This window comes from Nerophis ophidion, linkage group LG18, assembly GCF_033978795.1.
Source record: "Nerophis ophidion isolate RoL-2023_Sa linkage group LG18, RoL_Noph_v1.0, whole genome shotgun sequence".
Taxonomy (NCBI): Eukaryota; Metazoa; Chordata; class Actinopteri; order Syngnathiformes; family Syngnathidae; genus Nerophis; species Nerophis ophidion.
The window spans coordinates 17,640,174-17,652,282 of NC_084628.1; the positions used below are offsets into that span (position 1 = coordinate 17,640,174).

The 12,109-nt window shown below is 42.3% G+C and overlaps 1 protein-coding gene across 1 annotated transcript; it reads right to left on the minus strand.

Moving 5' to 3' along the window:
• Nucleotides 1-151: 151 nt before the first annotated feature.
• srsf1a (serine and arginine rich splicing factor 1a) lies at nt 152-11,597 on the minus strand. The gene is made up of 4 exons (XM_061877405.1): nt 11,190-11,597; nt 8,264-8,445; nt 935-1,107; nt 152-772 (listed from the first exon to the last, which is right to left on the minus strand). Exons 1-4 carry the CDS (start codon nt 11,375-11,377, stop codon nt 575-577), a joined length of 741 nt encoding a protein of 246 aa, XP_061733389.1. The 5' UTR covers nt 11,378-11,597; the 3' UTR covers nt 152-574.
• Between the last annotated feature and the right edge of the window lie 512 nt (nt 11,598-12,109).

The window sequence follows — 12,109 nt, forward strand, 5'->3', positions numbered from 1 at the left end:
TGAAATGCAGCACAAATGGCTTTTGCCAAAGACATGCACAACAAAGCAATCTATAAAAAAAACATAAAAAAATTATGGAATATGAAGCATACCATTTGCCTTGACCTGATGTCCTATCCTGACCATACAAATGAAATGTGCTCCACAATGGTTTTATTCCAAATCACTTTAATCCTTCTCTTCAGATGTCTAAAGGAAGACACAAGGTAAAATACAGTTAAATTTTGGGCTTTGTCCAAACAGTCCTCCCACCAATACCCAATGAAAAGCTTCTAGTATAAAAAACAACAAAAAACAACTTACAAAAACATTGAGTTTGCTTTACAACTCAACATTTTTGAAGCTCAGCACATTTTAAAGGAAAAAAAGCATAGAAGACAAAGGGGAAGAAAAAAAAGAGGAGGGAGAAAGGGGAGGGGTACATCTACATACCAAGCTCATCCACAAGGACACCAGGACAAAAATTAAAAACCAACAGCTGAAATCTGGAGGATCTCATAAGGTAAAAACAGTGGGAAGATTGTGTCAATGTTGGGTACATCGAGATGGGAGGGAAAGGAGAAAACATCAGTTTTTAGGAGCGAGAGCGGGATCGAGAGCGGCTGGGAGGAGGCGAGTAGCGTGGCGATGCTCTGCCGCGGTCTCGAGAATCGCTGCGGCTCCGGCTGATGCTGCGACTGCGGCTTCTGCTGCCATGGCTGCGGGAGCGGGATCTTCCGTAACTGGGGCTGCGGGGACCGTCTACTTTCACGCGAACGTAAGCCGTCTCTCCCTGGCGGACACAAGAGAACTGGATATTGAAGGGACAACATTCCTTCCCTGGGTGCGAGGACAGTCCATAGAGGAGACGAAGAGGCGCGCGTCCAGAGAGTACTCACCTTTTGCACAGCAAAGACACACAATCCATGCCAAGAGACCAAATCAGTACACATACCTCGTGCGAGCGGAATTTGGAGTTGTCCAGCTTTCGAACGGCATAGGTCATATCTTCCTTGCGCACAAACTCTACAACACCGGTTCCATCTCTGTAGACGTCAGCGTAGCACACGTCCCCCGCTTCACGCATGTGGTCCTTCAGGTCCTGCCAGCTGCCACTCTGAGGGAGACCTAAAAAACAATGACAGGGATTGTGTGATGATATTACATTTTCTCTATTAGGACTTGTTGTATTCGTGTGCATGTGTTGAGATAAAAACAGTCATGGCGTTGCATGATATGCTGCCGTGTCTCCAAAACAACTCTACACGACACACGACAATTAAGAACATGGACTATATTCTCTGCAAATGAGATGCTTCTCTTTTACAGTATTAGTCACAACGGTGTGTTGTATCCTGCCCTGTCTCCATACTTAACTGTACATTGCTGACAGGGAATAAAGAACATGAAATGAATGCAATGCTAAGTCAGATACTTGCTTGCAGTGTTATGCAATAATATTCACAAAAATGCATGACATACTACTGTCTCTCCAAAACTGCTCTACAAGACAAACAGCAGTACGAGTATCAGGTATGTATATGTTTTTCCACACTGGATTTTAAATTTTTATTCTAACTTGCACTCCATTGCAACCTTGGTACATTTGTACAGAGGACTGACCTGGTTGTGAAAACCTGTAGTAACATGGAGGCTTGACTATGTGTCAGTCAGCATGTGTGCATGCACTAAATTAGTCGAATTTGACATGGAGACACCTTAATCCGAACATGTTTGGTTTTTGATAAATTGGACTAACACACCTGGATTATGCGATTGGAAACGGGGTCTCTCGAGTGGGTGTGTACACCAAGAGAAGACCCTTAGTATTGCGCCAGTACCAACGCGCCGGATACAACCCGGCAGCAGATACCATTCAATAAAAACGCAGCAACAATTGCAACTGGATAAGAGACTGTTTATTGGCTTTACAAATTAAGAGAAGGTAACATTTTGAAGTGCACCGATGGGAGAAAAAAAGCCGATTTTTAAAATGAGATAGATTAGGAAATGTAAAACGCCGGCTTAATTCTGACTCCCAAACAAAATAAAAGATAATGAAGCAGGTATATTAAAAGGCAAATAATAAAGCGTACGCAAGCCTCTTTACGCTGTAATTGTGCACTCCAAACTGATTAACAATAACTCTGCACAACTAGCCCGACAGTACAGAATAGCAACCTTCATCTGGAACAGTATCGTCCGTGGCATGAACTGTATTTTCCTTCAGATTAAAAACCCATATCAATTGAAAGAGCCCTATGAAATCAATTTAGAGACATTCAGAAGTTTTGATTAGTCCGCAAATCCCTTAGAAAACTCTTCTGTCAGTTTTTCTTTGCTTTGGACCTGCCTCCGCCACGGCGTGGCGCAGTGGAAGAGTGGCCGTGCGCAACCCGAGGGCCCTGGTTCAATCCCCACCTAGTACCAACCTCGTCATGTCCGTTGTGTCCTGAGCAAGACACTTCACCCTTGCTCCTGATGGGTGCTGGTTAGCGCCTTGCATGGCAGCTCCCTACATCAGTGTGTGAATGGGTAAATGTGGAAGTCGTGTCAAAGCGTCTTAATGAAATTAAACAATGGATGTCCGCTAACTTTTTGCAACTTAATGCCAAAAAAACGGAAATGCTGATTATCGGTCCTGCTAGACACCGACCTCTATTTAATAATACAACTTTAACATTTGACAACCAAATCATAAAACAAGGTGACTCTGTAAAAAATCTGGGTATTATCTTCGACCCAACTCTCTCCTTTGAGTCACACATTAAAAGCGTTACTAAAACGGCCTTCTTTCATCTCCGTAATATCGCTAAAATTCGCTCCATTCTGTCCACTAAAGACGCTGAGATCATTATCCATGCGTTTGTTACGTCTCGTCTCGATTACTGTAACGTATTATTTTCGGGTCTCCCCATGTCTAGCATTAAAAGATTACAGTTGGTACAAAATGCGGCTGCTAGACTTTTGACAAGAACAAGAAAGTTTGATCATATTACGCCTGTACTGGCTCACCTGCACTGGCTTCCTGTGCACTTAAGATGTGACTTTAAGGTTTTACTACTTACATATAAAATACTACACGGTCTAGCTCCAGCCTATCTTGCCGATTGTATTGTACCGTATGTCCCGGCAAGAAATCTGCGTTCAAAAGACTCCGGCTTATTAGTGATTCCTAGAGCTCAAAAAAAGTCTGCGGGCTATAGAGCGTTTTCCGTTCGGGCTCCAGTACTCTGGAATGCCCTCCCGGTAACAGTTCGAGATGCTACCTCAGTAGAAGCATTTAAGTCTCATCTGTATACTCTAGCCTTTAAATAGACCTCCTTTTTAGACCAGTTGATCTGCCGCTTCTTTTCTTTCTCCTATGTCCCCCCCTCCCTTGTGGAGGGGGTCCGGTCCGATGACCATGGATGAAGTACTGACTGTCCAGAGTCGAGACCCAGGATGGACCGCTCGTCGGGACCCAGGATGGACCGCTCGCCTGTATCGTTTGGGGACATCTCTACGCTGCTGATCCGCTTGAGATGGTTTCCTGTGGACGGGACTCTCACTGCTGTCTTGGAGCCACTATGGATTGAACTTTCACAGTATCATGTTAGACCCGCTCGACATCCATTGCTTTCAGTCCCCTAGAGGGGGGGGGGTTGCCCACATCTGAGGTCCTCTCCAAGGTTTCTCATAGTCAGCATTGTCACTGGCGTCCCACTGAATGTGAATTCTCCCTGCCCACTGGGTGTGAGTTTTCCTTGCCCTTTTGTGGGTTCTTCCGAGGATGTTGTAGTCGTAATGATTTGTGCAGTCCTTTGAGACATTTGTGATTTGGGGCTATATAAATAAACATTGATTGATTGATTGATTGAAAGCGCTTTGAGCACCTTGAAGGTAGAAAAGCGCTACACAAGTACAACCCATTTATTTATTTATAATTCATTTTAGGAAGTAGAGTCACGTTAGTAGCGCAATTCAAGATCATTTACTGATGCTGTCTGTTATTTGACATCAGCATAGCCATTACAGATGTAATACTTTTAATCTGAACTAACATTACAGCGGACATCAGTTAAAACAAGTTGCAAGAATCCGCAGTTGGTTAGTGTGATGTCATAGGTCAACCGGAAAAGGAACAGTAAAGTTTAAGTACCACTGATAGTCACACATATACACTAGGTGTGGTGAAATTAACCTCTGCATTTGACCCAAACCCTTGTTCCACCCCTGAGGAGGTGAGGGGAGCAGTGAGCAGCAGCGGTGGCCGCACTCTGGAATCATTTTGGTGATTTAACGCCCAATTCAAACCTTTGATGCTGAGTGCCAAGAAGGGAGGTAATGAATTCATTTTTATAGTCTTTGGTATGACTCGTAGAGTCTCACAGTACATGGACACTTAGACTTCACACGTAGTAAACACCCTATTTCTACCAAATATACTTTAGAGTATGAGCAGTCTTCTGGAGCGAGTTGTGAGCAACTATATTTGTGTTAATGTGAGTGCACATCTCCAATTGTGCTACTAAAGTACATTCATGGTCATAGTCTACTGGCTCTGTCAGATAAAAACTACTCTGATCACATCGGTCTCAGTCAGAGATGTTTACAACATCAAAGCACTCCACAAATACTTTGTGGTTCATTCAACAATACATTTTTACCTCACACCTACAAAACTTCAAAATATGCCCTCCATTTACATTACTTGATATTAACAGTCTGCGGATTTTAGCTGCATACTGTCAAGCCATTCACCTTTGAATAGCTAAAATTAAAACCTGTTTTTTGGGGGTCAGTATGATGGCATAATTTGGGAAGCAGAGCACAGCACAGAAACACGACAACAATGCATGCACCATACTTAGGCCATCTCCACACAAACAAAGATACTTAATACACGCATACTTATCGCTGCGATTAGGCCTCTTGTCCACACGCAGACGCATACCTTTTTTGTCTTTAAAAACGCAGACTTTTGCAAACTCTGGCCAAAGTGTAGAGATCCAAAACTCTTCGCTTAGCGTATGCATGTACACGGCACAAACTGAGACTTGTGAAGATGTTATGGTTGTGTGCTGTCATTTCCAAGCTCAACTACACTGCCTTTAAACACTATAAGAGGACTTAATGTATGTTTGAACGTAAACATGCTGCTATTTTCACTCTACATTAGTAAAAACACAATAAAATGGGCTTTGCGCCACTCCCGCTGGCGCTAAAGATATGATCACTGTCAAACCTCCAGCTGATGGGACAACTTTGACAAGCAAGACTTTTTGCTCTGTGTCATAAGAAAGGTGCAACATTATCTTATGTTTTTAGTCCTTGTTTAACGACAAATCATGAAGTTAGCTTATGTGTGTTGCTTCCATTTTTGTAGATGGAACCGGGCGCGAGCGTGGTCACGCATAAAAAGCCACCAAGCAACTAAAAAAACATAAATTTAGCGTCCTCCTTGTAGTGTGTATCGATGTTAAAGACAATATACATTTCATTACACATGTAATATATCACTATATCAGTGGTTAAATGCTTTATAATTCCACAACAGTTTCGCAGGGGTATACGCACTTCTGTGTGCTTATATAAGCACTTAAACATGCAAAATGGTTTCCTTGGCTCGTAGTGCGTGCTGATTTTAGAAATTAATTACACTTTACTACACATGTAATACATCACCATGTTGCTGAACATGTTATAATTCAATAAATGTTGGGTTTCAGCAGCACAGGTGTGCATTCGATCTTTGAAAATGCGCCCAGGGCTCTGTGTACGCGCAGGCTGGTTTTAAAAATAACGTACATGTCATTGTATATGTCTAGTAGGGCTGGGCGATATATCGATACACGCAATATATCACGGGTTTTTCTCTGTGCGATATAGAAAATGACGATATCGTGATATTCGAGTAAACGTTCTTACGCAGTTGCTTTTAGCTGCGGGCATTACACTACATGCTTTTACCACTCCTTTTGTCTCCTCACAGACAGCAAGCGCACCTTCTTACTTACGTCACATACTGTCACTTCAAACGTCACATACATATACACCCTCGCGGAGCAGAGAGGAAGCAGCATGGGTAACGTTAGCTGTGACATATACACCCTCGCGGAGCAGAGAGGAAGCAGCATGGGTAACGTTAGCTGTGATGCTAGCGTAGCCGTGTGATAGGTAATATGAGAGGAAGAAGCTGCGAACCTGGTAACAAATGAAGGAAGAATTAATTCCCAAGAAAAACTGCAGGAGGTCCATCGTCTGGCGGTGGTTTGACTTCAAGTGGGAATATGTCGTATAGACCAGTGGTTCTCAACCTTTTTTAAGTGATGTACCCCCTGTGAACATTTTTTTAATTCAAGTACCTCCTAATCAGAGCAAAGCATTTTTGGTTGAAAAAAAAAAAGAAATAAAGAAGTAAAATACAGCACTATATCATCAGTTTCTGATTTATTGAAATTATATAACAGTGCAAAATGTTGCTCATTTGTAGTTGTCTTTCTTGAACTATTTGGAAAAAATATATAAAAATAACTAAAAAAAACAAAACAAGTGATTCATTTATAAATAAAGTTTTCTACACATAGAACTAATCATCAACTTAAAGTGCCCTCCTTGGGGATTGTAATAGAGATCCATCTGGATTCATGAACTTAATTCTAAACATTTCTTCATAAAAAAAGAAATCTTTAACATCAATAATTATGGAACTTGTCCACAAAAAAACTATCTGTCAACACTGAATATTGCATTGTTGCATTTCTTTTCACAGTTTATGAACTAACATTCATATTTTGTTGAAGTATTATTTAAAAAATATATTTATAAAGTATTTTTGAATTGCTGATATTTTTAGAATATATTTCAAACATCTCAGTTACCCCTTGGCATACCTTCAAGTACCCCCAGGGGTACGCGAAACCCCATTGGAGAATCACTGGTATAGACAACTTTAATTTGTCAAGTGTGGGGCACAAGCATTGCTACCAAAAGTAGCATTACTGCTCATTTGAAAAGTCATCTGCTAGAGAATGAAGAGTGATTACTCCGCATATCAACATCTCCATTTGGTGCCACACGCCCACACCATCAAAATGCAGAGGCAAACATTTCCAGATCAACACTGTATGAAAAAAACAGTCAACAACAAAAGGAGATATTGTGCACAGTAAACTACCACATTGCAAAGGACGAACACTATTTGATTTCCTATTATCCAGCTAATTTAACCAACGTCCCACTGGGGTGAGTTTTCCTCGCCCTTATGTGGGCTCTACCGAGGATGTTGTTGTGGTTTGTGCAGCCCTTTGAGAAACTGGTGATTTAGGGCTATATAAATAAACATTGAGTGCTTTTTATTTAATACTTATTGAAATATCTTGTGACATCATGCACAAAAGTTCACTTTATTTGTTTTAAACTATTCCAGTGGCGTTCTGTACAAAAAGTGCACTTTAATTTAGTGTTGTTTTGATATGTCATCTTAGTGACATCATGCACAAAAGTGCATTTTATTTTTTTTAAACTATTGTAATTGTGTTATGTAAAAAAAGTGCACTTTAATTTAGAGTTGTTTTGATATGTCATCTTAGTGACATCATGCACAAAAGTGCATTTTATTTGTTTTAAACTATTGTAATTGTGTTATGTAAAAAAAGTGCACTTTAATTTAGAGTTGTTTGGATATGTCATCTTAGTGACATCATGCACAAAAGTGTACTAATTGCTTGATTTTAAATGTCTCTCACAATCTTGCACGTTCTGCTTGGGAAATGACATGAATGTTTGTGCTATTGCTTAATAACTGTTTAATAAATAAAGTTTTGGTCAATTGACTTAGTTGTGATTTCCTTCTCTACATGAAAGTTCAAAATGACCATATATCAATGCAGTATGAACAAGAATGTTTTAATGTAGACACATAGAACCATCATACTGCTGTGATTATATGTATCAAGTGTTAATTTAAGGTTAAGGCAAAATATGAAGATATATATCGTGTATCACAAAATGGCCTAAAAATATCGAGATATTAAAAAAAGGCCATATCGCCCAGCCCTAATGTATAGTACATCAAAATACACCTGACAGAGCTGTAATGCCAGCTAGTCAGATATTGCTGCTTTTTTTCAGGCTTCTGACTGGACAAAATGTGCATGACAGCAAGTGTGTACGTTTGTGTGTAGACAGACAGTTTTGAAACTACACTTATGTGGTTGGAGATTGTTTCAACCCCAAATATGTGTTTTTGAAACTCCCCGTGTTGGTGTGGACATGGCCGTAGATTATTCAGTATTCTTACCGGACACTACAACTCTGTACTCGGAGCGTCTGGATGGAGGACCATAGCGGCCTCTCGGGGCTCCACCGGCCCCGCTGAAACTGCCTCTACCGGAGCCCCTGCCGCTCCGGGGGAACTCGACACGGAGCCTGTAGCCATCGTAGTCGTATCCATCCCGGCCATAAACTGCATCACCAGCATCCCTGTCAAAAACGGAGCATATTTATATTTATTTATAAAATATATATATATATATATATATATATATATATATATATATATATACATATACACATATAGATAAATGTAATCGTAAAATGGGTTATACTTGTATAGCATTTTTCTACCTTCAAGGTAGGGCTGGTCGATATATAGCGGGTTTGTCTCTGTGCGATATAGAAAATGACTATCGTAATATTCAAGTATACGTTCTCACGCAGTTGCTTTTAGCTGTGGGCGTACACTTCAGGCTCTTCTCGCTCTTTCCTGTCTTTCCTTCTCACAGACAAGCAGGCGCACATTCTTACATAAGTCACATACTGTCATGTCATACGTCACATACGTGTCCGCCCTCGGAGAGCAGGGAGGTAACATACTGGGATACGTTAGCTGCTAACGTAGCCGTACGAGAGAAAGAAGGTGTGGATCTGGTAACAAATGAAGGAAGACGTAAGTACCCAATAAAACAGCAGGGTTTCCATCGTCTGGCGGTGGTTCAACTTCAAGCGGGAATATGTTGAACAGAAAACCGTAATTTGTCAAGTGTGGAAGGAACAATCGTTGCTATAAAAAAGTAGCATTACTGCTAATATGTAGCATCATTTGAAAAGTCACTCGCTAGAGAATGAAGAGAATTTCATAACCTTAGTTACATACCACATTGTGAAGGACGAATACTATTTGATTTCCTATTATGCAGCTCATTTTTATTTGACACTTAAAATGTCTCTGACAATCTTGCACTTTGTTTTGGAAATGACTTGAATGTTTGTGCCATTGCTTAATAACCTTAATAAATACAAGGCAAATTATCTTAATGATAAAAAATTACAGTTGGTACTAAATGCATCTGCTAGACTTTTGACAAGAACAAGAAAGTTTGATCATATTACGCCTATACTGGCTCGTCTGCACTGGCTTCCTGTGCACTTATGATGTGATTTTAAGGTTTTACTACCTACGTATAAAATACTACACGGTCTACCTCCAGCCTATCTTGCTGATTGTATTATACCATATGTCCCGGCAAGAAATCTGCGTTCAAAGGACTCCGGCCTATTAGTGATTCCCATAGCCCAAAAAAAGTCTTCGGGCTATAGAGCATTTTCCGTTGGGGCTCCAGTACTCTGAAATCCCCTCCCGGTAACAGTTCGAGATGCCACCTCAGTAGAAACATTCAAGTCTCACCTTAAAACTCATTTGTATACTCTAGCCTTTAAATAGACTCCCTTTTTAGACCAGTTGATCTGCCGTTTCTTTTCTTTTTCTCGTCTGTCCCACTCTCCCTTGTGGAGGGGGTCCGATCCGGTGGCCATGGATGAAGTACTGGCTGTCCTGAGCCGGGACCCAGGATGGATGGCTCGCCTGTGTATCGGCTGGGACATCTCTGCGCTGCTGATTCGGCTCCGCTTGGGGTGGTTTCCTGCTGGCTCCACTGTCTACGGGACTCTCTGCTGTGTTTGATCCACTTTGGACTGAACTCTAACGGTTGTGTTGGATCCAGTATGGATTGAACTTTCATGGGGGGGTTGCACACATTTGAGGTCCTCTCCAAGGTTTCTCGTAGTCAGCATTGTCACTGGCGTCCCACTGGGTGTGAATTCTCCCTGCCCACTGGGTGTGCGTTTTCCTTGCCCTTTTGTGGGTTCTTCCGAGGATGTCGTAGTATCATGTTAGACCCGCTCGACATCAATTGCTTTCGGTGTGGCCCTCTCAAAGGTTTCTCATAGTCATCATTGAAAAATATCTCAATATTAAAAAAAGGCAATATCGCCCAGCCCTAATGGTAATCGTAAAATGGGTTATACTTGGATAGCACTTTTCTACCTTCTAGGTACTCAAAGCGCTTAGACCAGGGGTCGGGAACCTTTTTGGCTGAGAGAGCTATACAAGCCAAATATTTTTAAAAGTATTTCCGTGAGAGCCATATAATTATTTATTTTTTTACACTGAATTCAACTATATGCGTGCATTTTTAAGAAAGACCAACATTTTTTCGAGTATAATAAGTCTCTTATTCTTTTTAACATTGTTATTCTGAGGCTAACCAACAATAAACAATACACTTCTTACCATTAATGCGACTTCTTGAACAGGTGCGGTAGAAACCGGATGGATGGATGAAAATGCATGAGAATGTTCATATTTCGAACGTTATTTTTGACACTGATTACCAGCGGAATTATTCATTACTTATCGTGTTAAGCAACGTCAGCTAAGATTTAACTGAGAGCCAGAGGCAGTCATCAAAAGAGCCACATCTGGCTCTAGAGCCATAGGTTCCCTACCCCTGGCTTAGACACTAATTCCACATTCACACACTGATGGCGGGAGCTAACCACGACCATCAGGAGCAAGGGTGAAGTGTGTTGCTCAAGGACACAACGGACGTGGTAGATGCTGGGGATCGAACCAGGAACCCTCAGGTTGCTGGCACGGCTACTCTTCCAACCGCGCCACGCCGTCTCCGAGAGAAAGCTCGCACGTTAATAGCACATGTTAACAGCTAGCCTTGTTTGCTCACACGCATTTAAGTAGTGTGCGAGGTATTGGGGGGCGGACAAAACAACAGAAAGCTGGTTCAACAAATACTCGCAGAGGGAATCAAACCAAAAGCATCGTAAAGGCAAAAGTGGGCATAGTGTTGAAAGTGTAGCAGCTAGTGGGTGTTAGCCATAAAATGGCGGCCCTTTGCTGGGGTTTAACTGAGCTAGCAATAGCGTCTTACCTTGGGTCTTCGAACTCAATGAAAGCGAACGGCGGGCCACCTCGTCTGTTTTTCAGGTCGATATCCCGAATGGCGCCGTACTTGTAGAACACCTCTTCCACGTCTTTGGTGCGAATATCAGGGGGAAGGTTGCCCACGTAGATTCGGCAGTCGTTGTTCCCTGCCGGGCCTCTCACCACGCCAGACATCGCGGATGAATGGGGGACTGGTCGCTGCTTTAAAAAAGGCGACTCGTTGCTATAAAAAGGAATTTAAAAAGTCAAAAATGCGATACAGATACAATTATATTTTAGAAAAATGGCTGCGGTGGCCCTAGTTAACGCTTTCTGGTTGTTGTTTTGTGTGCAGACGGTCCCCGTCCTCACCGCGGCGGCGCCTTTCCCTCCAGTGCCGGACTTCCTTCCTGTGGCGTTCCATTCAGGACTGGTGCGCTTCCGCGTAACAAAGTAGTCCGCCACGTACTGTCGCTGAGTAAGTGGGCAAATGACGTCACGACACGCATCGCTTCCATCCATTTCCATTTTCTACCGCTTATTCCCTTTTGGGGTCACGGGGAGCGCTGGCGCCTATCTCAGCTACTATCGGGCGGAAGGCGGGGTACACCCTGGACAAGTCACCACCTCATCGCAGGGCCAACACAGATAGACAGACAACATTCACACTCACATTCACACACTAAGGCCAATTTAGTGTTGCCAATCAACTTCTCTCCAGGTGCATGTCTTTGGAAGTGGGAGGAAGCCGGAGTACCCGGAGGGAACCCACGCATTCACGGGGAGAACATGCAAACTCCACACAGAAAGATCCCGAGCCTGGATTTGAACCCAGGACTGCAGGACCTTCGTATTGTGAGGCAGACGCACTAACCCCTCTGCCACCGTGAAGCCCTCACGCATCGCTTCTTACAGTCAATTCGAGAG